We start from the raw sequence: 26,036 nt of genomic DNA, 5'->3' as shown, positions 1-26,036 counted from the left end.
CACTATTGGTCAAACAACCCCTACTTCAAACTCTGGGTTTGCAGGGGGGGTTGTTTTAGGGAAACACGCCGCCATGGGTGGAAAAAACAGTGCACAGACAACATGCTAACTCATCATGGGTTGTTCCAGAAAACAACCCATTGTGTGTTAATGTGTTGTGTGAACCCAGTTGCTGAATTCCATGCATGCAGCAGAGCTTCCCCATCATAACTGGTGCTACCCATAGTGCTCAACAAAGAACTCTCAAAACTGTGGGGGAGCCTCTGAAAAACCACAGATGCGGTATGAGAAGATGCTCTCAACAGAAGGGGAAACTGTGAACCATGTGTAAGCCTTTGCATGCACCTAAAAGTGCTCTTTGGATCGTGGCATAGTAATAGACCATATTTCTCTTTGAGTCTACCATGAAGTGCAAAACGGGCATTTTTTTTACTCTTTGTTTTTATAGCAGATACAGATGGATTTTGGTTATGCATTGGACAGAGGTTGAGACAGGAGAGTTTTATTGTTTGATGAACGGTATTACAGTAATTGTATAAAATGCATTACTGTTTTTTCGTTATTGTGTGATATGGCTAGAGGGAAGCAATAAATAAATTGTATTTTATATTTTAACTGTGGTTTAAAATGGCATTTTAAGTTTTTAACTGGTTGTGATCTGTGCAAAGAACATTAGTTGTTGGGCGGATTTGCAGTGTACAAAATAAATTTGGTATTGTCAAAATTTCAGCCTGCTCAGAATATTGTTATCCTTGGACTTCAAACTCCCTGTCTCTTCTGCTGCAGTGATGCTCTCCCCACTTTTCCTTAGCCATACCTCCCCATGCACAACACCACAGACAGCTGGGTATGTGTGTGTGTGATGGATCAAAACAACACTTGCATTGAGGCCTAACTGCACATGGAAGCAGTATACCTACCTTCAAATATGGATCTACCGTCATGTAAAACTGAGTAGGGGTGAGATTTTAAACTGCAAAAGGGAGTGCTAAATCTATTAATCTCACCCCAGGCTACTTTTCTCACAACTGGGCTCACATCTCATATTAAACTCTCTGGAGGGGAAAAAAAATGACTGCTGCGTATGTTCAACACCTCCTACCCATGTGCCCCTTTGCACTTTAAGTCATATTATATCCCTTGTTTTACACATAGGGTAAACCCATGTTTGAAGATGTGGACCTGCCACTCTTGTAGTTGGTATACCAACTACCACATGGTTGGTATAACTATGAACCAACTATGAGCTTGGTTCATACCTATACCAGTGTGACTCCTACAAAAGGGAAGAATGTACAAAGTGCTCAGGGACTTGATGTTTACAACAGTGCAAAAAGCCATATGAGCATCGTTATACTGTTGGTTTCTGCTCATCATTGATGTCCTCATAGGACACACTGGATGAAGGTGTATTTCTAACTGCAGAATCTGTTGTTTGCTAGCAAGTTTAAAATTAATTAAATGGAAGAAGGAAGAAGCTGGAGTAGTATTTAGCATCAAATGAATAGCTATCACACTTGATAGTACAACAAAATGTAACAAAATTAAACAACTTCACAGGCTTACTTGACATATGTACAGTAATGGTTAGCTCTATTCAAGTAAATGGAAAAGTGGTTTGTAGACAGATAAAATACATGTTTGAAAGCAATTGTGTAGGATGAGTTTTGCTGATTATTGTAAGTTAGCATTTTGGAATAGGGTGTAGAATGGAGACCAAACTTTTGCTTCAATTTGTGATATGTTTTTGTATATTTTTCAGGTGAAGTTTGGAAACACCACATTTAAGACAGATGTGTATCCCAAATCTCTCAATCCTCAATGGAATTCTGAATGGTTTAAATTTGAGGTAAATGGGCTACAAAAATAAACTAGGTATATCACAGATAAGCTAATTATTGAGTAAGCCCAAAGGATCAAAATGGACGGCTCTATGTATAACATTAAGTTTTTATACATTTGCAGGAATTATCTACTTGTACGTTCTATTAAATAGTGTTTCGATGACAAAAGCATATATAATAAAGTGTGTTGAAAACTTGCTATGGAAGTGATATGTGATGTGAGAAGAAATAAATACTAAAGAATGTTTTCTGGTGATAGCTCTAATATACATTTCCTAGCACAGTGCTATCTGTTTTTCCAAATGGCAAAAGGAACGTTTATAATATTGTATTTTAAATTGAGTAATATTAGAATGATGTTTATAGTCACACTGTTATTGTTGCATGGGAGATAAAGAGGAAATGAAATAACTGTATCTCTGAATACCCATCAAGAGTCTACAAACAGCCCAAATTCTATGGGGACAATTATGAAAATCTGGCAAATCTGCTGAAGTATTTTGTATTTTAATTTGACTTCTGTAGTTTGGAAATAGTGCAGAATATGGTAAAGGGAGGGGTCTAGGAAGTGCATGGAAGGTAATAGGGAAATAGACATAAAAGAATAAAAAGATGTCAGGGAACATGGGCAAGAATGGGGATTTGTATATATTTATAAAGTCTTGCTTTTTTAATTTGGGGAATCCATCCAGACCCCTTTAGTAGCAAAAATTGGCTGGAGACGAAAAGAGGAGGGGAGAAGCACATGAGTCCAAGGCTAAAAGACGCTGGCTCCTTGGGAGGAAAGCTATGGCCAACCTAGACAGCATAGTAAGAAGGAGAGACATCACCTTGCCGACAAAGGTCCGTCTAATCAAAGCTATGGCTTTCCCAGTAGTAATGTATGGCTGTGAGAGCTGGACTATAAGGAAGGCTGAGCGCCGAAGAATTGATGCTTTCGAACTGTGGTGCTGGAGAAGACTCTTACGAGTCCCCTGGACTGCAAGGAGGTTAAATCAGTCCATACTAAAGGAAATCAACCCTGAGTGCTCATTGGAAGGACAGATACTGAAGCTGAAGCTCAAATATTTTGGCCACCTAATGCGAAGAGAAAACTCTCTGGAAAAGACCCTGATGCTGGGAAAGACTGAAGGCAAAAGGAGAAGGGGATGGCAGAGGATGAGATGGCTAGATAGCATCACTGATGCAATGAATATGAACTTGAGCACTCTCCGGGAGAGAGCACAGGATAGGAAGGCCTGGCATGCTATGGTCCATGAGGTCACGAAGAGTCAGACACGACTGAACAACAACAACGAAGCCTCAGGCTCCTGCATCCCCTCCCCACCCATCTCCTCTGACATGGCTGCAAGGAGGAGATTGGAAGCACCTGCTTCTGTTTTAAGTAACCAGACTTGGTAGTTCATCCCAAACTAGGACAAAATCCAGGAAGTTTAAACTATTATTTGTTGGAACAAGCCAGGGTCAGACAATGGTTTCCGATTCTCGTTTGTTCAGACAAAACATAGGTTAAGCTAACTGCAATTCCGTATTCAGATGGAACAACAAACTAGTTAGTTGAAAACAGAAGCAAATGCTTCTGATCGCCTCTTTGCAGGTGGGAGGAAGGTGGAGTGGTGGTGGGTAGGGCATGTATATGTTAACCCAGGTCACTCTTCATAGAAGCCATTTAAAAGCAAAAGCTGGGATTCTTAGGTTCCTGAAACCCCTACCAATTCTATCTATGCTGCTTTGCCTGATTGCAATACAAACTCGGCATTTTGAATGAAGGTTTTATTAATGCAGATTCTACCTTGTGAAATGTTGAATGTCCGTATTGCTATTTTATTTTCTAGGTGGATGATGAAGATCTACAAGATGAGCCTCTACAGATAACTGTCCTTGATCATGATACTTACAGCGCTAATGATGCCATTGGAAAAGTTTACATTGATATTGATCCTCTCCTCTACAGTGAAGCAGCTACAGTTATCTCTGGCTGGTTTCCAATTTATGATACAATTCATGGTAAGATTGTGTTATTGCTAAAAAAACATATTTTTAAACAAATACTTTAGAAGGTTTAAGGTAGATTAACTGTGTTCAAAATATATACATCATTTTGACCTAGTCTGAGATATCTGTTGAATTTTTTTCAATGTGTATGTAAATATGTGATTTCAAAGGAGAAACAAAATGTCATTTTTAATAATTCTCTTTAGAGTCATGCTGGGTGTTTTTTGTTGTTGTTAAGAATTATAACACTGAAATGTCTCCAGTAACGTATCAGGTAGAAATCTGGTAGAATCTTGTAAATGAAACTTCAGGCAAAAATGAAAGAATTCTGTGCAACGTGCTTTATGTGGTCATTCTTGTGTTCTTAAAACTGTCTTTTAAAGTGTGGTCTTAGAAAGGGCATCCTTATTTTTCAAGGACTTGCTTTAAAAAATTATTTATGGGAGCCATGTGTCTTTATTTTCAGTGTAATAACAGACCTAAGTTACGGTATGCCCTGTACTTGTTTCCAAAAAACATAGCACAGCACATAGGGTCATTAAGGGTGTTGTCCCACAGCCAGCTTCCTGATGAACCTACTGACACTGTCTCATGTTTCAATACCCTGGAGTTCAAAGACTGGTGAAGAAAAGTGGTGATGCAGTAGTTTTACATGACTTTTCACCCTTATGCTGTGCTTGTTTCTCATCAAAACCAGGTGAGGCAGTGGCTGTTCTGAATCAGTGCCTGGGCACGGTAGTGGACTGGATGAGGGCTAATAAACTGAAACTCAATCCAGACAAGACGGAGGTACTGTTAGTGGGTGGTTCGTCTGCCCAGCTAGGTGATATTCAACCTGTTCTGGAGGGGGTTGCACTCCCCCTATAGGATCAGGTTCGAAGTTTGGGGGTGCTCTTTGATCCAGAACTGTCACTTGAGGCACAGGTGAACTCAGTGGCACGGAGCACTTTTTATCAGCTTAGGCTGGTATACCAACTACGCCCTTATCTGGACAGAGTTAGCCTAGCTACAGTTATCCATGCTCTGATAACTTCTTGTCTGGATTACTGCAATGCGTTATACGTGGGGCTGCCTTTGAAAACGGTCCGGAAACTTCAGCTGGTCCAAAATAGGGCAGCAAGATTGTTAACAGGGACTGGCCTGCGAGCTCATATTACGCCAGTACTTTTCCAGCTGCACTGGCTACCAGTCCATTTCCGGGCCCGATTCAAAGTGCTGGTGTTAACATTCAAAGCCCTTAACTGCTTGGGGCCAGGTTACCTGAAGGATCGCCTCCTCCCATATGTGCCTGCCCAGACCTTAAGGTCATCATCAGCGGCCCTTCTCCGTGAGCCCCTGCCAAAGGAAGTGAGGTGGGTGGCTATTAGGAGGAGGGCTTTTTCTGCTGTGGCACCCCAGCTCTGGAATGAGCTCCCTAGTGAGGTTCGCCTGGCACCTACATTGTATTCCTTTTGGCGCCAGGTGAGGACCTTTTTATGTTCCCAGGCATTTTAGCTTTCTAAATTTTTATCTTTGCTGTTTTAAATCTGTATTTTAAACTCCTGCACTGCTGCTAGGTTTTATTGTGGTTGCATTGTTATGTTGTGGTTTTAATGTTCTATATATTTTAAATGGTTTTATTGTGTGTTGTTTGGTTTTAATTTTTGTGAACCGCCCAGAGAGCTTCGGCTATTGGGCAGTATAGAAATTAATTAATTAATTAATTAATTAATTAATTAATTGTAGCCAGGGCGCAGGTATGGAGGCTTTGCTGTCCCTGTGGACAAGTTTAGTTCTGTTCTTGCCATACTCTCCAGCTTCTTCACTGTTCCACACTGAGGCTGCAATATCTTCCCAGGATGCTGGCTCCCAAGAAGTGTTAATTCATCAACTTTTCAGTTTGCTAATTCAGTACAGATATTACTGATGGCTTTCATGTGATAGTTCAGGTAGTAGGTGGTCACTAGCACAGATTTTTAAAAAAAGATTAGGCAGATTCATGGAGTATCGATCAACAGCTATTATCTATGACAGCTAAATGGAACCTCCATGTTTACAGGCAGTATGTCTCTGAGTACCATTTACTAGGGGCACACAACAGAGGATGGTATCTCCATCGTGCTTTGTGTCTTAAGCTTCCACAAGATCCAGAAGTGAGAAAGGCAATACTGGACTAGATGAGCCTTGATCTGATCCAGCAGGGCCATTCTTTAAAAAATGCTTTTTTCCACACTAGTCCTGCAGTCTCTGTGCTGGTGGGGCCTCATTTCCTCCACTACCATCACAGTACACAGCCTTGCCTTTTTCTAGCTGCTGCTACTACAGTCTTCCATTTCTCCTTTCCACTCTTGCTGAGAGAAGGTAGAGACCTTCAGAATTTGCAGTCTCTGAAGCAAGAAGATTCCAGTCTCATGTCTCTCTTTCTGAGGGGGAAGTTCTGTACTATACATGAGATGAATGTTCACCTTTATGGGTTTTTCTCAGTTCCCTTTTTCTCAAATACACCAAGGCATTCTACCCCATTTTGAGAACCATTTTATCAAGTCATAGTATTGTAATCCCCCCCCCCTACTGTAAATTGGTATATATTTCCAATTAGATTTTTTTTATAGATCTTAGTACCTGGGCTAATGCAATATCCTCCGCTGACATATAAGTTAGAATACTGTTCACAGTAAAAACAGTATTTTACTGCTATTTGGGAATAGAATGCTGCATATTAACTTTCTAATTGCCAAATGAACCTTTGTAGTTTTTAACATCTTCCTTGGTGGGTTTTTTATGGATTCCTCTTCTGTCTGAGGTGAGGCAGGTGATGTCCTGTGAAAGGACCTTCTCTGTTGTGGCACCCTATTGTTCAGAGCGTTTTGTTTTTAATCTGATCATTTATCTGGCTTTTAGTGTTTTTGGTGCTCTGTTTTTACTGTATTTTTATAGATTGTTATTTTTCTGTTTGTAAATAGTATGCGAACCACCTTGGGAGGCTTTGGCCTAAAATGCAGTATTCAGATCAATCAGGAAAGTCTATTTTTGTGTTCTAATACAAATTCTCCCTCTCTCACATTTTTTCATACACAGGTATACGTGGAGAGATCAATGTGGTAGTGAAAGTAGACCTCTTCAATGACTTAAACCGTTTCAGACAGTCATCATGTGGAGTAAAATTTTTCTGCAGTAAGTCTAAAAACATTTTGCGAAATCTTCTTGTGTGAAAATGTGTGAAAAATGAGAGAACTGCTGAACTAACTAAATAAACCCTTTTAAAGATTTTTGGCCTCTCAGTCTGGTGCCATGCTAGCTGGCAATGATGGGAGTTGTAGTATATCTGGAGGGCACCAGTTTGGGTAAGCCTGTTTTAGACTTATATTGGTAGGCCCAGTTAGATTACTGTACTGCAATGCATTGTACATGGGGTTGCCTTTAAAACAATGGAAGCTTTGGAAGCTTCAGTTAGGGCAGAATACAGCTGCCACTATTTTGACTGTTGCAGCACATTTGGGTCACTCTTCACAGTTACAAAAGAACAGCACTGGCTGCCTGTTTGTTTCTGAGCCCAATTCAGTATGTTGGGTTTTGCCTTGAAAGTCCTAAAAATCTTGAGACCCACGCTCCTGAAGGAGTGACTGCTTCCATACCAACCTGCCCACACTTTGAAATCATCTGCTGATGCTCTACTTCAAGTGCCTTCTACTTTGGAGGCGAGGTGGTGAACATCAACTAGAGCAAGGGTTGGCATAGTAGGCAGTGGCGAGGGATGATGAGAGTTGCACTCCAACAACATCTGGAAGGCCACAAGTTGCCCACCCCTGACCTAAAGAGAGGGTTCTTTTGGCCATGTTGCCCTAGTTATGGAAGGCCCACCCCAGGGAGTTTCAACAGGCACATAGCTTCTTTCACCCAGGCTTTTAATGCATTGCACATTTGTAAGCTTTTATCTCTGTTTTATGGATTTATTTTTTAATGTTTTAATTGTATTATTGTGAACCAGCCTTTATATTTGATTTTATATATAATTTTAAATAAATATATTTCATACAAAACTTATGTTTTTAACAGCTACATCTATTCCAAAGTGCTATAAAGCTGTAATTATTCATGGGTTTGTGGAAGAGCTGGTGGTTAATGAAGATCCAGAATATCAGTGGATAGACCGAATCCGTACACCGAGGGCATCAAATGAGGCCAGGCAACGGCTTATTTCATTAATGTCAGGTAGTTATAATATCAATTAGTGCCTTACAGATACACATAGATTTTAATTTGGGGTTGCACTAATAAAGGCTTTGCATTTCTGTCTATTTCTGTAGAGATTTCGTTTGCAGATTTGATTAATAAGTCTTTAATCCAACTGAACATGTTATAGTTAATATTATATGAGAAAAAATTGAAAATGTAATTAGAAAAAGCAATATTGTGTTGTGTTTGAATGTAATAGATGCAATGAAAGCTGTAAGGGCAATGGAATGGCATTTTCATGGGGAGCTAACAACTTGCCAACAGAAAAGTCTTATTAATAGTAACTGGTAAGCATTTCACCTGTTAACATATAACTTAATCTAACAATAATTTACAAACAGATGCAATCATTGCAACTTGGTGTGGTGGTTTCTAGTCTGTTCTGAAACTGTAGCTCATGTTATAAAGCAGCCACGTATCCTCTGGTAGGTTGGAATTTCAAAGGTCATTTGGATTGTTGAGCTATTTAAAAGGACTTTACAGAATGATAAACTTAGGCACTGAATGTGTGGAGAACTGGTCTTAACCATTAGTTTAGTTATATTTTTTCATACAGTTGTAAGCTAATTCAGCCCACAATTGTATGTTATGAATCATTGTGTTGTCACTGTTAGTAGGGCTAGTGTTTAGTAAAAAAAACCAGTGAAATGTTTACTTTAACATTTCTAAAAGTTGAACATCTGTTGTATGCTTATTGAAATATTATATAATTAATTGATGCAGGTGGGGATTGTTCTCTGTTTCTAATCCTTTGCAACAAATATTTAGATCATTGCCAGTAGAGAAACAAGCTCTGTATTTACTCCTCCTTCCGTACCCCCAAATGTGTTGGATCTGATGCTTGGAAGTGTATTTTATCTTTATCTTGCCGTCTTTGTACCATTTTATATGCCCATTTGATCTTCATAGTGGTATTGAAGGACACTAGTTCTGTTTTTTCCGAAATGAATTAATATTGTCCACTGCAGGAAGAGAACTGACATCTGTAGCTCCATCCTAAACAGATTTGCTCAGAAGTACTACCTAAGGCTGGTTCACAATACTTCCTAACTATGCATGGCATGTGGCTATGAAACAAGGTGGAGGAAGGTTAATGTGAACAGGGCTGAACTGCCAGCCACCTCACTGGTGGTGGCTGTGTTTTTCCCAGTAGCCACAAATGTGCAAATAGCTGCCAGGTTGCTTTCCATGATTACAACTGCTGGGAAAGTATTCATTTTCTTTTAAAAATTTGTACTTTGTTTTTCAATTTTTCAAAGAAATGTCAAAGCAGAGGATAAGCTTAAATATTAAAAGATAGAATTAAAACAATTAAAAACATAACAGTTGCTAAGCCAATAGTTTTTTCCCCAATGACTGGAGAAATAAAATCGAACTATGTTCCTAGTACCTTTTTAAAGGTTAAAAGCCTGCCTGATGTGAAAACTCTTAACAGCATACTAAAACATACAAAGAACTGGTTCACACAAAATTTAAACCCTGGTTTAGTGCTATGTGCACAAACTGGAATGAGTCCAAGCAAAGCCTCAGGCTTGCACTGTCCTTTCTCTCTTTCCTGCACAGCAAGAGAGAAGGACTTTGGCAGAGGTTAGGTTCACTTTCTATGAAAGGTGACTTGTCATTATGTACAAACCAGAGATCACAGTTAAAACAAACTGTGGTCAGTCAGTTTCTAAACAAGCCACTTTCAAACCATGGGTTGTTTAACTGGCTTGTTTGGTGAGAAGGTTTTTTAAATAACGATATTTGGTTTGTATGTAATAAGCCAGGTTTTGTGGAAACTGAAGCTAAACTGTACTGAAATCCTCTCGCCAATTGTGTGGGCAGAATGGAAGCATACAAACCTGGCACTTTCCTTGGACTCATTCAGGTGCATCCACATAGCATGAAACCATGATGTGAAACCATTCAGCCTGAGGCATATTGAATCTCGCACCCGCAGTCCCAATCCAGACTGTCTGGGGTCCCAATCCAGTCCTTTGGGGTTCCCCAGATGGCCGCACCTCCTTCCCCATGCCCTGCCCTGGCTGCCAATCATTTGGTGGTTTCCCAGCTTTTGCTTGGAGTTTTCCCCATCTAAAAGGTTGAAATGCCTCTCCTAAGGCTTAGTTACTGGTCATATAAGAGCTTTAAACTAAAATATGCTGGTATTTTTTTATTATTTTGGCCCAGCCCTCTTTTGCCTTTGCCCCTGCCCACCACTGGAATATGGTCCCCAAGAGCTTTTCTAAAATTGAATTTGGCCATCAGCCTAAAAGAGGTTTAACAACTCCAGTTTAGTATTATGTGTGGACCTGCCCAAAGCATTTGCATCTGGAATATCTGGTGGCAAAGAGTTTCATAGGCACTGGGCCTTCATAACTTAAGTACAGGCATGATCACTGAAACCACTGCCAGCTCATTTTGCATACAATCCTGTCCCTACTAAGTCATTCTCCATTTGGCCTTGAATGCATGATTGTTGAAGCAATTTAGCAGTATGAACAGGCCAGGCACTTAGGTGGTGGACTTAGAAATAAATCCTGTAGAATCAGTATGACTTACAAATAAGCATTATTGAGGTACCTTTCTATGTTTAGAATTAAGTCTGTTATTGGTTTTCATGTCTACGAACATTAATTTTTGTCCTTTTAATAATTGCCTTTAACGTTTTGTTAGAGGCAGTTTAAATGTACTCAGTATCTGCCCAGAGCCAGAGAGAATTCTTCTGGACACTCTCTAGGGCTTGGATATGCCTTGAGCAATTAAAAAAAACAAACACTTTTTTCTTTAAAGTACGGTCTTTTCTCTCCCACTCCCCCACCCGCCCATTAAAAATTGCTTGCTTTGTGGCATATAGAGATGTAAAATTTCCAGATATGTTGAGGCCATGGGAAGAAAAAAAAAACATTTTTTTTCCTGGGGGTGGGGGGGCGGAAAAATTGGAAATTTTGGAACAATTGAAAAATAAGCAATACTTTTTTTTTGCACACTTTACAGATCTAAAGTCACTTTGTTGCTTTAAGACAGGCTTCCCTAACCTGATGCCCTCCAGATATTTTGGACTTCAGCTCTCATCAGTCTCAGGCAGCATGGCCAGTAGTCAGGAATGCTGGGCACTGTAGTCCAAAATATTCAGAGGGCACCAGGTTGGGGAGGGCTGCTTTAGAAACATAAAGCAGCCTTTCTGTTCCTAAAGTTATTTTATGTATGACTGTGTTTGCTCATAAAATTATCTTTAAATTTAAAACTTTTAAAAGTAAACCAAGTTAGTAAATTTGTAATTATTGTCTGAATAGATTAGAACTACATTAAATGACTGCGCAGGACTCTATAGAAAATAAACACCCAAGCTCTCAATAATGCACATTTGCTGTCAGGGATGCACAGTGGTGACTCTACTCACGTGTTGGGAAACTGAGCATAAATGTCTATTGGTAAAATATACTTTAGATCAATAGTTTTAATAAGGAATGAAAGAACTAACTATGCTGGGAATCTTACAGAGAGGATTAAAAAATATTTTTCCCCATGGCTTCATTATTTCCAGACATTTTACATCTTTGGTCTTTCTATAAAAGTGTTCTTATTCCATAGTTTTTAGAAATAAGTTTAAGGGGGAGCATGGGCTGGGTAACAATATATAAATACTTTGTCTTAAATTCTAAAAGAAAATATTTCATAATCCAAAGTTGTTCATTTTTTCCAATTTTTCTGAAAAAACAAACAAAAATGGTCCTTCGAAAAAAAAGGTGTCTTTTTCAAATTTTTCCATTTTTTTTCTGGGCCTTCACATCTCTAGTGGCATGCACTGTTGCTCTTTGGAGTGATGAGGGGGAGTTGAAACCTTTGCTTAGCACAAACATTTAGTTCTGCAGATTGTGGTGAATACGTATAAAATATGTAAAGATGATGCAGGTTATGTCTTGGTATGCTGCAGATGTAACTCTTTCGTATAGCTAAAGTTTCCATGTACATTAGCTTTTAAATTCTTCATCCATCAAATTCTATACCCAGCCTCTTATTGCAAGAGCAATTAAGACCCTGTTTTCCACAGAAAAATGGCAACAAATACGTTTACCAGCTTCCAGGTGCTAACCTCTAGGAAAGGACTTTCTGTCTCATACTGGTGACTTTATAGTCCCAGCGTACTTGCCTACTCTTAGAACAGCTCCCTAGAGATGTGTTGTTGTTTCATTTTGTACACATATTGGGGGGGGTGTATTTTTGGCAGTGACTGTGCAATTTTAGGCATGTTTACTCTGATATTAGCCCCATTTTGTTCAGTGGATTTTACTGCCAAATAAATGCATATAGGAATGCAGCCTGCATCATTGTTATATCTGTATTTCTAGATATTTTTTACAGATCTTGTTTGCATGCTAAACAAATGTTTAGTACTAAGAATTCCTGTTTTAGAAGCAAAGTGGGTGATCCCTGTGCCAATTGCTTTGAAGCCAAAACAGGACCACCCACAAACAATGGTAGGATTCAGCATGTTGGGTGCAGGCCCAAGGTATGCACAGATAAATAACATTCAAGAATCCCCTAAGTGGGTTAATGTCTCCTCAGGATGGAAAATGTGGATTGTGCATATGTGCGGGCGTAAGAAGTGAAAGCAGCCTAGTGAGGCACCAATGCAGATGCTGGATTTTAGCTCTCATCAGGTCCAACCAGCATGCCCAATGGTCAGATGATAGGAACTGACATCCAACAATGTGTGGAGGGCTATCCCTGCATTAAGAAGAGGCAGAGAGAGAAATGTAATGAAACGTGGGGGGAGGGAAGTGGAAGACAGGGGCTGTTTGGAGCACACGGGGGCTTCTGCAGCATTTTGTTGCATGTCCCACTTATAGTACTTTATAAAGAAAAGGGAGGAATTAATTTTGTGGTATTAACGTATTTGTCCTCCTGTTTTAAAAAATACATTTTGTGCTTTTTAAAAAAGAGAAAAATGTAGCAAATGGAATCATCCCCTTTATGCTATCAGTTTTAAAACAGATTAGAAAACAGCTTGAAGAAATGTATAGCTTCATTTCCTTGATGTAAAACATTTCAGCGTAGACACGAAGGGCCACTTCACAGTTCATACATTGGCAAAGCATGTACAGGAAACTATGTAGTACTTAGTTTGCAAATACACATTTAGCTGTTGTATCCATCATACTTCTACAGGTAACTGTAAAATATTTTATATGCACCTGTAAAATTGTACTAGGAAAAATGGCCTTCAAACTGCACACTTCTGGAAAATGGAGATCTTTTTAAAAATGTAAATAAGTGCTGCCCACCTCGTGACAGTTCAGTAAATTTTCTTGCCCTCAGGTTTGTCATATTATCAGTCTTTGAGATAAATTTTAAGCTAACTTCTGGCTAATTAGTTTGTACTTCATTTGCAGGGGAACTGCAAAGGAAGATTGGCTTGAAGGTACTTGAAATGAGAGGAAATGCAGTTGTTGGCTACTTACAGTGTTTTGATCTGGAGGGAGAATCTGGACTAGTAGTGCGAGCCATAGGAACAGCCTGTACCTTGGATAAATTAAGTAACACACCAGCATTCTTACCCGCATGTAATTCCCCATCCAAAGAAATGAAGGAGTAAGTATGACAAATGTTCACTGGAAAGGTTTTTTTGTATTTTCTTTTCACACTCTTCTAGTTTTACATCATTTTATTTGCCTGTTTTGATTACGCTCGCCCCCCCCTCTCTCTCTCTCCCCCCCCCTTTCCTTGTTGATTGTGGATTAAGAAATTTGATGGATTCAAAATGAATTGTTCATACTCTTTGACCAGGTCTTGCAGAAATAAACCTTGGTGTGACAATTGCCTATGCAGTAATACCGTATGTAATTCTTGCAATTGCACAACATACTGATGATGGGATTTGCCTCTTCTACATTGCAACTTGAGATGCTTGTTTTTTTATTGGTGAATGTGCATCAGTGTTTGCCTTTCAGGATCTTTTACAATGGGGCTGTTCGACAGCCCACGGAGAGGCTGCGGGGTGTGTGCAGCTACCATTTTGAATATGCAACTCCCACTTGGGGGTTGTGTCATGCAAACTTGGAGAGTGCGGATTATGTGAGGGTTAAACAACCCTCGCATAGCCCATCGTCTGTTTTAGGGTTATCTGAGAGTTGTTTAACTCTCACATAACCCACGTTGGCTGGGTTCGCATGGCACGACAACCCCTGAGTGGGAGGTGCATATGTGGTTCACTGTGGGTTAAATATGGCGTGTTGTCCAAACCCGGTCATTATTACATTTTCTCATAGGGCTTCTATTTTTAGTAGTTTTAGTCTGAATGTATCTGCTTTGCATTTACGTAAGAGGGAAGATGGTATAAAATTAGTGTTGTAATGTGAACATCATATTCTGTAATACTATAAGTTAATAATATAAGTTAATGCTATCAGATTCTTACAGCTGCCTATGGTGCTGTCCTCTCTTATTTAAAACAAATTCAATTTTGCTGCCCTTTGACTTGAAATAGTAGGCTCTCAGTCAGCTCTCAGTTCAGTAGTAGTTCATGGAGTTCAACTTTTAGCATGAGCCAAGTGAAATAAAAATAGTAGAGTGCCAATCTGAAAGCACCTTGTTTGGGAAAGTTAAATGACCAGAGAAAATGCATCATGTTACATTTTACAGCATCATATAGTAGCTTTCATGCCTAAGAGATAGAAGGGCCGGCACATGTTTTCTGTGCAAGAGATATGTGATTACCTTAGCCATATCAGTTGATCTCTTCAAATTTAGGATCTCATGTTGGAAAATAAACAAATTAATAGGTGTTTGTGCAAATATTCAAACCACCTTCAGTAATAGCGCATACTTTAAATGCAGATTGCAAGTTGCTGTCACTGACATTGCTGAATGTATGTTTTCACACACATAGCTCATTCTGTACTTTAATATGTGTTGACCAGCTCCTGAAATCGTGTCTTCTGCCAAGGTGTGCAGTTAAGCTTGTCACCCTCTGCTTTCATACTACTGTAAAGTTGGTAGCAGTTTTACGAGCTCTTGCAGGAAGCTTACTTAGGTTGTTTTGGAAACAATTCCTCCTTGAAAGCTGAATACAAAGTGGCACGGTTTGGACAGTAATTCCTGGCTTCATTCCCATTTCTTCCCTTGCCTCTCTTTTCCCACTGCATACTAGCTTCAGTGCAAAGATCCTGGCTTGTGTTAAGTCAGAGGGTAGGATCTAACGGTGCCGGTTCCCAGTACGGTGCACACACAGCCCCTACTGGCAGCAGCAGTGATGTAGTGTTTCCAGGGCAAGCCCCCAAATGACCAGAAATGCAAGTGTCTGGAAGGCGTGACCAGCCTCTTCCAGAAACATGTGTTTCTGGGCATTTGGGAGCTTGCCTGCAGAAGCGCTGCAATCCTGTCAACAGTGTGTGTTGCATGTGCACCGCATGTGCACCGGGAACTGCATGTGCACCAGGAACCAGCGGTGTTTGTGGCCAACAGTAGGGCACTGTTGGCTCCTACCCAGAGTCCCCTCTTACATCCAACCTGGGGAACTCTGGCCTAGTATTGTTTAACTGTCATGAATCTGTCACAAAAGATTGGTGACACAGTCCTTAATGTGCTCAAAATGTTTACTGAAGATAGTGACTATTTTACCCCCACAAAAAAGCAAAAGCTATCTTGTGTTGGGGCTGCAAGCCCAGGCAATTAAGTATGTTGCATAAAAGGTAATTGGGGATCTCGACAATTAAATAAATAATTCAGTAAGAGGTACCAATAAGGAAGATACAAAGTTAGTCACAATGAACATTAGGTAATTGTTATCAAAATGTAGTTGGCAAAGCAATTTGGATAATATCCGAAGAGAAAATGCTGAATTATAGCTCATCACTAAGGATGAAAAGGGTTATATGAAAGATAAAACTGAATTATTCAGTCAAAGTGCACTTCAAGTTTTCACTTATCAATTCACGAGCAAAACATACTGTGTAAGGCATAAACATTAAAAAATCTTATAGAGATGTCTAGAAAAAATTATGCACTTAGGTTTAATCAGTAAACTTTAAATAAAAAATTACTGTGCCAAATTAATTACTGTGATTAATTAATCAAAATTAATTGTATCTATCTTAAAAAGTGTATGCTTAAGCTTTTGTATGTATGTTTTAATCGTGAAGGATTCTTTTAGAAGTCAGTATGTGAACCTAGATTTATGAAACAGCTATTAGTACTGACATGCTGGCAGTGAAGTAATATTTTAGGAACTGTATAAATATGGTCTGATTCGGGGATCTAGTGGCTTTTTTGATATTGAAGCTCCATGCCAGTGATGAAGTGTCTCAGCCCCAGGGACAAAGTGTCAGCAAACAAGCAAGTTAAGCAACTGTGCAAGTTTAGAAACAGGGTGAGGAAGCCAGGGTAGTCGACTGTTCCCTCCCTGCATACAGTAAGTAACTGTAAATAAATAGCTATAAATAATTTCCCCACCCCCTCGCAGTAAACAACTATGTTTTCCAGGGAAAACACATCCAAGTAAAAAAACAGTTGTGAAGGTAGAAAGCCAGCAGGGGGGTGGGGGTTGTCCAGTGTAATATTGCACTGAGTATTGCACTGAGTGCCAGATGTACAACTGTCTGCCTGATGGACAGAAGTCGTGGGTGTGTGCTCAGTGTAATGAGCTCCTGGCTCTCAGTGAACAAGTTTGTTCCCTTGAGGCCAAGGTTGCCGACCTGGAGAAGCTAAGCAAGGCAGAGAGGTTGGTGGATGAGACCATCAGGGACCTAGGTGACTCCTCCTCTGCTCTTCCTGAGAATGCGGGTCTCAGGAAAGAAGGATGTCATTCTGAGGAAGAGGGAAATGATGTCTTAGGAAGACGAACAAATATCCTCCTGCCCTGAGTATGTGCCTCTGGGGGGAGGGAGGGAGACTTGTGGTAGTGGGTGATTCAATCAATAGACACTTTGACAGCTGGGTTTGTGATGGGCGTGTAGACAGCATGGTGAATTGCCTGCCTGCTGCGAAGGCTGTGGATATCGCATGCTATCTAGCTAGCCTAGTAGATAGTGCTGGGGTGGAGTCAGTGGTCATGGTCCATGTTGGAACCAACGATATGGGGAAATGTAGTTGTGAGGTCCTAGAAGCCAGATTTAAGTTGCTAGGTAGGAGGTTGAAATCCAGGACCACCAAGGTGGCTTTATCTGAAATACTACCTGTTCTACGCACAGGGCTAGCTAGACAGGCAAAGCTGAGGAGTCTCAATGCGTGGATGAGACAGTGGTGCAGGGAGGAGGGGTTCAAATTTGTTAGGCACTGGGGAATATTTTGGGACAAGCCGGGCCTGTACAGGAGGGATGGACTCTACTTGAACCAAAATGGAACCAGACTGCTGGCGTTAAACATAAAAAGGGTGGCAGAGCAGCTTTTAAACTACACCTTGGGGGAGAGCGAACAGGAACTGGGAAGCATCCGGTTCAGGTTAAATCATCCCAAAGGGATGAAGATGAGCATGTTTTTGATTGCCCAAATGCAGAAGGGGAGGAAATAGGCAAGGTGTACATGGCCAATCAAAGGGGCCAAAGTCCCATGGCAAAAGATGCACATGCCAGAGGCATCTGGGGAGGGATGCTGTGTATAGGTGTTTCTATGCAAATACTAGAAGCCACCAAGCCAAAATGGGAGAGTTGGAGTGCTTGGTTTTAAAGGAGAACCTGGTTATAGCGGACATTAAAGAAACCTGGTGGAATGGAGAGAACCAGTGGGATACAGTCATCTCTGTATATAAACTCCAGAGTTGTTTGTGTATATTGTCTGTGTGTTTTTATGTGCTTTTTTGTAAATGGCTTTTAAACTTTTTATATTGTATTTAATGATTTAACTTCTGTAAACCGCCTAGAGAGCTTCAGCTATGGGGTGGTATAGAAATGCAATAATAATAATAAACTCTACAGGAAGGATAGGGAAGGGCATACTGGGGGAGGTGTTGCCCTGTACGTAGGGATGGCGGAGAATTTCTCCCCGAATCTTCGGGAGGCCGAGCGCCGAGGCATTCGGCCCCCCGAAAGTGTTGGGGAAATTCTCCGCCGCTCCCCCCCCCCCCCCGGGATGGGACTTAACTTCAGCAAATGTCCCTCTCGGCGGCGGGTCCCGGCAGCGTTTCGGCGGCGTTTCGTGGGGGGCGGGGGCGGCGGCCGGTCTCCCGACCAGCTGCCACCGCTGCCATTACAAAATAAAAAGTAAGTAAAAAAACAACACACACCCGTGATAGGCTACGTGACGATTTACGTAGCCTATCACGGCTAGATTTCCAAAGTCAGCCATGATAGGCTATGTAAATCGTCACGTAGCCTATCACGGGTGACTTTGGGGAGGGAAGCGCGTACGCAAATGGCTGCCCATGAGCCGCCGTCATTTGCGTACGCGGTTTTTTTTTTCCCCCCAAAGTCACCCGTGATAGGCTACGTAACGATTAATGTAGCCTATCACGGCTGACTTTGGAAATCTAGCCGTGATAGGCTACGTTAATCGTTACGTAGCCTATCATGGGTTTGTTTTTTGTTTTTTTTCACTTTCTGTTTCGCGGCTTGGGAGACGGGGCGCTTCTCCCCGGCCTGAATTTCGGCCGGGCGAGGCGGGGTGCCCCCCCCCGGCCTGAATTTCGGCTGGGCGAGGCGGGACGCCTCCCCCCCTCGCCTGAACTTCGGGGAGAGAAGTGAAGCGCCTCCCCCCCACCGCGAAGCCAAGCTGCGAAAACGTAAGTGACTTTCGTACATCCCTACCTGTACGTCAAAGAGGGTATATTGTCAAGCAAACCTGTACACTTAAAAGGGGTAGGCTCTTCCACAGACGTGCTGTGGGTGACAATACCAGGCTCCAAAACTAATTTAGTATTAGAAATGTTCTATCATCCCCCAGACCAGGATGCTCAGAGTGAGATGGAAAATGAAATCAGGGAGGCCTCCAAACAAGGAAGTGTTGTAATAATGGGCAACTTCAATTACCCCCACATTGACTGGATAAATGCATGTTCCAGTCAGGACAAAGAGGTTACCTTTTGTGATGCCCTAAACGATTGTGCCCTAGAACAGTTGGTCATGGAACCGCCCAGAGGGGAGGTGACCTTGGATTTAATCCTAAGTGCTGTTGCACAGGACCTAGTACAAGATGTAAATGTTGCTGAACCAGTTGGAAACAGCAACCACAGTACTATCAGATTTAATATATATTTAAGTGGTTACCAAGCAGTGTTAAGGGAGCTATTAGAGAAAAGAGAGCTTCCTTCAGAAAATGGAAGTCTTGCCCAAGTGAGGAAAACACGAGGGCGCGCAAGCTTGCACAAAGGCGATGCACAAAGACAATAAGAGATGCAAAACATTTTGAAGAGCATATCACTAACAATATCAGGGCCAACAATAAAGAATTCCTTAAATATATCAGAAGCAGGAAACCAGCTAGGGAGGCACTTGGACCATTGGATGACAATGGAGTTAAAGGAGTACTGAAGGAGGACAAGGAGATTGCAGAGAAGCTGAATGAATTCTTTTCATCCGTCTTCACTGCAGAAGATATAGGACAGATACCTGTGCCTGAACTGATATTTTCAGGAAGGGAGTCTGAGGAACTGAGGCAAATCGTGGTGACAAATGATGAAGTTCTCAACCTTATTGATAAATTGAAAGCAAATAAATCACTGGACCCAGATGGTATCCATCTTAGAGTTCTCAAAGAACTCAAATATGAAATTGCTGATCTTCTGACCAAACTACGTAACATGTTCCTAAGATCAGCCTCTATACCAGAGGACTGGAAGATGGCCAATGCAACCCCAATTTTCAACAAGGTATCCAGGGAGGATCCAGGAAATTACAGGCTGTTTAACTTAATGTCTGTTCTGGGTAAATCGGCTGAAGGCATTATTAAAGATAAAATTAGTAAGCATATAGAAGGACAAGCCCCGCTGAAAAAGAATCAACACAGCTTCTGCAAAGGTAAGTCCTGTCTCACTAACCTTTTAGAGTTCTTTGAGAGTGTCAGTAAACATGTAGACAGGATGATCTGGTAGACTCCTGAGCAAACATGGAATAAGAGGACAGGTCTCTTATGGATCAATAACTGGTTAAAGAACAGAAAGGAGAAGGTGGGAATAAATGGTAAATTCTCCCAATGAAGGGAAGTAAATAGTGGGGTCCCACAGGGATCTGTGTTAGGACCAGTGCTTTTCAACCTGTTCATAAATGTTCTGGAGTTAGGAGCAAGTAGTGAAGTGGCCAAATTTGTGGATGACACCGAATTATTTAGGGTGGTTAAAACAAAAAGGGATTGTGAAAAGCTTTGAAAGGATCTCTCCAAGCTGGGAGAATGGGCATCTAAATGTAGGGATGGCAGAGAATTCCGCCATGGATCTTGGGGAGGCCGAATGCCAGTGCATTCGGCCCCCTGAAATCTGTGGCGGAACGGCCTCCCCCCCCCCGCGGATCCCCCCAGGACGAGACTTACCTGGGGCGGATCTTCCGGGCAGCGGTGGCTGCGGCGGCTGGTCTTCCGACCAGCTGCCACCACCGCTATTTGCAGGTTTTGTGTGTTTTTTTTTTTTACACCCACGTGATAGGCTACGTAAGTTTTTACGTAGCCTAAAAGGTCTGGGGAAAAAAAAAAAGTGTACGCAAATGGCGGCAGCTACGGCTGCCACCATTTGCGTTCCTTATTTTGGGCCATCTTAGTCTACGTAAATAATTACGTAGACTAAGCCGGCGAAAATAAGGGGAACGCAAATAGCGTCCACTACGCTATTTGCGTTCCCCTTATTTTCGCCGTCTTAGTCTACGTAAATATTTATGTAGATTAAGACGTCAAAAATAAGGAACGCAAATGGCGGTGGCCATAGCCGCCATTTGCGTACGTGTTTTTTTTTTCCCCAGAGCCCTCCGCGGTCAGAAATCCAGCTGCAGACGGCTCTGGCCTGGCTGGGCCTGGCCGGCTGCTCCGCGGAGCCGCCGCGGAGCACAGCCGGCCAAGGAGGATTCCGGGGGGGGGGGAGGAACGGAGCACCTCCCCCCCATCCAGGATTCCGGAGGGAGGGACGGAGCGCCTCCCCCCCCGTCCAGGATTCCGGGAGGAGGGACGGAATGCCTCCCCCCCCCCACCATCAGCATAATCCGCAAACAGATAAGTGATTTTCATATATCCCTATCTAAATGGCAAATGTGGTTCAGTGTAACCAAGTGTGAAGTGATGCACTTTGGGGCAAAAAATAACAAGTTCAAGTATAGCCTGATAGGATCTGATCTAGCAGTGACTGACCAGGAAGTATGTCTTGGGGTTGTGGTGGACAGCTCAATGAAAATGTCAATCGCAAATGTGCGGCCGCTGTAAAAAAGGCAAACTCCATGTTCGGCATAATTAGGAAAGGAATTGAGAATAAAACTGCCAATATCATACTACCCTTATGCAAATCAGTGGTGTGACCACACTTGGAATACTGTGTACAGTTCTGGTCACCACACCTAAAAAAAGATATTGTAGAGCTGGAAAAAGTGCAGAAAAGGGCAATTAAAATGATCATGGGGCTGGAGCATCTTCACTATGAGAGAAGGTTACAAAGCTGGGATTATTTAGCTTGGAAAAAAGGATGGTAAGGGGAGTCATAGAGGTGTACAGAATTATGCATGGTGGGGCGAATGTGGCTAGGAAGATATTTTTCTCCATCTCTCAGAATACTAGAACCTGGGGTCATCCTATGAAGCTGATTGGTGAGAGATTCGGGACAGATAAAAGGAAGTTCTTCACACAGTGCATAGCTAAACTATGGATGTAGTGATGGCCACCAATTTAGATGGCTTTAAAGGAGGATTAGACAAATTCATAGAGGATAATGCTATCAGTGGGTACTGGTCATGATGGCTTTATGCTACCTCCAGTATCAGAGGCAGTGAGCCTATGTACACCACTTGCTGGGGAACATGGGTGGGAGGGTGCTGTTGCACTCATATCCTGCTTGTGAGTTCTTCATTGACAGCTGGTTGGCCACTGTGTGAACAGAATGCTGGACTAGATGCACCCTTGGTCTGATCCAGCATGGCTCTTCTTATGTTCTTATGGGATACTGCCAGACAACTCTATAGAGAAGTCTTAGTAAGCAAAAAGGGGCTCAGCAATGCTGTTTTGTATCAACAAGAAATGCTTAGGAAATGCAGCTTTAGTTGCTTTTAAATACTTTATTACTTTTATTTTAATTGGTAATTTATATTTGTATAAATAAAAGAAAGAAATAGATTCAAAGATTCTTGTACTATAGTTACTGTTAGTACTAGACCTGGATTGCAACCCACCAACCAATGTGTACACTTTATTTAGAAGTGTTTTCATCTACTGTAGGGTGGTAACAGGCAGTCAAAGGCTCCCAGAGTACCTATGTAACTATAAGCATATAGCTCAAACAAAGTAAAACCATAACTTAACAACCCAGGAAGATAAGCCCGAATCACATCCTGGCGTTTGTTAACTAACATTAGGCCAGAGTTCCCCAGTTCATGTGTAACTGGGGAACTCTGTCTTCATGCAAGCCAGGGTCTTTGCATTGAAGCCGGCTGAAAGAGGAGATGTGCACTCATCTTTAGTTTCTGTTTTGAATTGGCTCTATTCAACATTCAAAGTTGATGCTACATTTGAATAGGCAATCAGAGCAACAATCTTCAAACTTTTATATCTGCAGATGACACTGGCCATTTATTTCTGCTTTCAACGAGCCACCAGCCCAGTCGATAAATATTCCCTTGGCTTTTACTAGTCAGCGTATACTCGTGCTTGCCATCAACAGCCTTCCTCATGTGCAGAGGGCTTTGGAGAGAGGCAGAGATTTCTTTCACTGAGATATGGAGAAAAGTTTTTAAAAAGAAAAAAACATATTTTTCCCCCTGCTGCTTCTTGCCTTTTCCAAATCCCAGAGCAAGTGAGAGCTCAAAGAAGGATGTGTGTGCCGCTGGACATCCTTTTCATCAGAGGCCAAGGGGCACTCATCCCTGGCAAGTGAATTTATGGATGGCTAAGAGCCACCACTTTTTTTAAGGAAGAATTCTTTTGCCTGAGACCATGATGGCACTCGTATCTGTGCAGTGTTTTGAGACTACTTACAGGCCTGTGATTTAACCAAATCAGGCAATTACCACGTTACTTTTATACCACTAATAGCTGCTAACTTTCTTCCTACGTTTATTGTCTTTCCATCTTAAAAAGAAAATGGCAACATCCCCTTGGTTGCACCTTGCATGCTAAGATTTTTGTGTTTATTAGAAACAGGATCAAGCCAGTCAAATAAATTGCCCTGAACCCAGGTTTCACCGCTCCCACAGCTAGCAGGACTCTACTGCTATTTCTTTCTTTCCAGTTAACCCATTGCCACAGATACAATTACACTATTAACAAGGTAATACTTAGTTGCTTTCTTAAGACTTTATATTTACTCTTTTGAGCAGGGGTGTAAAACTCAAATGAGTTGGAGGGCCAATGTCACCACTGAGTAAGAACCCTGGGAGCCTCACCTGTAATTTTGGGTCAAAAGAAAATGTCAGTTACACCACAATTTGAAGAACATCAGTCTCCAGACTCCTCTCCTAATGTCCCCAGTCACCCATTGTAAGTGTTTCACTGTCAGACATATATCCCACACAGGGGAGAAAGAAGACTATGAAAGACTATCTGGTTGCTTCCTGCCTCATCTCCCCAGCATGAGCATAATTAACTTGCTGCATTCTTGCCTTAAGCATGAGATAATTTAGGTAGCAAGCTAGAGCCATTTCAACAGTGGATCTGCTTGCAAGTAAGTTTGCCAGTCTGCCATTTGTGGCTTCTTGCCCCAAACAAGACTGAATTTTGTGAAGTGTGATAGTGGTTCTGTGGGACATATCGGGGACCCCAAAAGGTCTGATAAGGCCCTCAAGGCTTATGTTTGACACCCCTGCTTTAGAGCCTACTCTTAAAAAACTCCAATAACTAGAGCACCCTAAAATAATTTTTAAATGTAACTTTGCAATCTCTTGTATGTATTTTTTTTCTTTCCTTCCACCTTGGCTGCAAATTCTCTCAGGTCTCCGCTGGTTCATCCACCAAGCCATGGATGTCGTTCGACTCACAACAGTCCAATTCACACTGCTACTGGCTCACGGCTTACTCAGAACTTCTCTGTATCTGTTCCCACTCTCATCTACACTGGTACGAGACTGCTCAGACTCAGAAGCTGGGAAGAGACAGGCCACAGGCACATTGACCGCAAAGGGCAGGCAGGCAGGCAGTGTAGGCAGGTACCACAAAGTTTTTCTCAGTGGGAATCCTTCTCCTGGAAATAAGTACTCTAGTGTTCATCTGATAAAACAGAAGACAATAGGAGACAGGATGGTGCACATCTTTAGCATCTCTCTTTGTACTTTTGCTTTGGTGTGTGTGTGTTTTTCCTTTTCCAGTAATAAGATGAGATATGCATCTTAGGTTTCTCCCTTGTTACGGTGGGGGGAAAATACACATCTTGATTGGGCTTCAGGCTTAATCATGATCTCAAAGATGGTTATGTGGAAGATGTCTTAAACTGGACAAAAAGGTAAGGCAGTGTTAAATGTAGCAGAGGTTATCAATACAATGGCATCAGTATGGTTTTCCTCTTTGCTTTGTTTTTAGCTGTGGCACACTGCAGATGCTAACGGATAAGGAAACATTTTTTTCTTGGAAATATATGTGTGTGTGTGTATATATATATATATATAAGTGTATGTGTCTCTGTGTGTATATAAACACACAGATATATAGTTGCAATCATCACTTTGTTTCCCTTTTTGATAATTGGTTTAAAAAGCATATTGCATTCCTGCCCCAAGTCATAATTTTTGATGGGTTTTACTTTCTTTGCTTATTTTTCTTGGTTTTTGATGCTTCATGCGTTAGCTGTGGTTTTTGGTTTTGTTTTGCTAACAAATATTTGCTATGTACCTGCACAATACTGAGTTGGTAAATAAACATTTGTGTGTGCCCTTTGGCTTCACAAAACAGCTTCACACTTCAGGACAACTATTGGCCCTGCCCAGTCCCTACCCACATCCAGGTGTTGGGATCATGCTGCTATCAGCCCGGTCCTTTGGCATAGGATCACTGAATATTTTTCCACCTTCTTCTGGCAGGATTCCTTTCAATGAAGATCCCAATCCCAATCCTCATTCATCAGGACCCTCCACCCCTCTGAAAAACCAAATCTATTCCTTTTCACCTTCCAAGTCCTACAGTCGACAGTCCTCTTCTTCTGACACAGATTTGAGTTTGACACCCAAAACTGGTAAGGTGCTTCCACCCACTTTATTTTGATTTGTTTTGTTTAATTTGTGTTTCGATTTTAGCTTTTCACTCACTCCCTTTCTCTGTTTTTTGGCGTGTAAGTTATCACAACAACCCGGAAATAGGGGATTTCTCCTGGTACAATAAAGTTTGAAAGTATCTCTTTGGACAAATATGTTATTTGCTTAATGAATTGTATAGCATATGGACAGCTTCTCCAATTTGACACGTAAGACATCAGAATATAATAAGATGGTCAGAAGGAATTGTCTTTTAATTTCCTCCACATCATATTGCAAATTATGGAGATAGAAAGTCGCCATAATATGTTGGGGAGATAGTTTAGCATGTCTTTCTAACAATGCACAAACTGAAGACTAACCTCCTCCTAATCTAAAATGCTTATCTGTATCTACATATCTTTGTAACTAATCTTCTGTTTGCAAACTGGAGAGTTAGAAATATGGCTGGTTGGCTGATTGCTGAGCTGCTTCCAAGCTACGCATAATTAGTGTAGATACCTTTTGCTTTAAAATAGTATTCAATTCTTATTAGCTGCTTATGTGTTTGATTTAGAAAACATCTTATGATTTTAATTTTCATAATTCCATTTTATATTTTTGCCTTTGTTACTAAACCATATATTAAGATATGACAAATCCAATAGTTTTATATCTGGAGTGTATGCATGCTAAATGCCATCATCCTTAATATTTGGTGTTT

General features: G+C 41.3%; 1 protein-coding gene across 10 annotated transcripts in view; it reads left to right on the top strand.

Annotated features, from left to right (window-relative positions):
- The window catches only part of C2CD5 (C2 calcium dependent domain containing 5), a 124,106-nt gene that overhangs the window by 13,908 nt on the left and 84,162 nt on the right, over window positions 1-26,036 (top strand). For all 10 annotated transcript variants that reach the window (XR_014784232.1, XM_084809158.1, XM_084809150.1 and 7 more), the window contains exons 2-7: window positions 1,763-1,849; window positions 3,680-3,851; window positions 6,897-6,992; window positions 7,875-8,030; window positions 13,433-13,631; window positions 25,163-25,314. Coding sequence is in view for 9 of the 10 variants with exons in the window: in XM_084809158.1 (XP_084665284.1) it covers window positions 1,763-1,849; window positions 3,680-3,851; window positions 6,897-6,992; window positions 7,875-8,030; window positions 13,433-13,631; window positions 25,163-25,314 (862 nt within the window). In the remaining variant the exon portion in view is untranslated. The remainder of the gene's footprint in view (window positions 1-1,762; window positions 1,850-3,679; window positions 3,852-6,896; window positions 6,993-7,874; window positions 8,031-13,432; window positions 13,632-25,162; window positions 25,315-26,036) is intronic.

The sequence above is a fragment of the Heloderma suspectum genome, chromosome 7 (genome assembly GCF_057233095.1).
Source record: "Heloderma suspectum isolate Gila_16-S chromosome 7, 16-S_ref, whole genome shotgun sequence".
Taxonomy (NCBI): domain Eukaryota; kingdom Metazoa; phylum Chordata; class Lepidosauria; order Squamata; family Helodermatidae; genus Heloderma; species Heloderma suspectum.
This window is presented reverse-complemented; position numbering and strand designations above follow the sequence as displayed.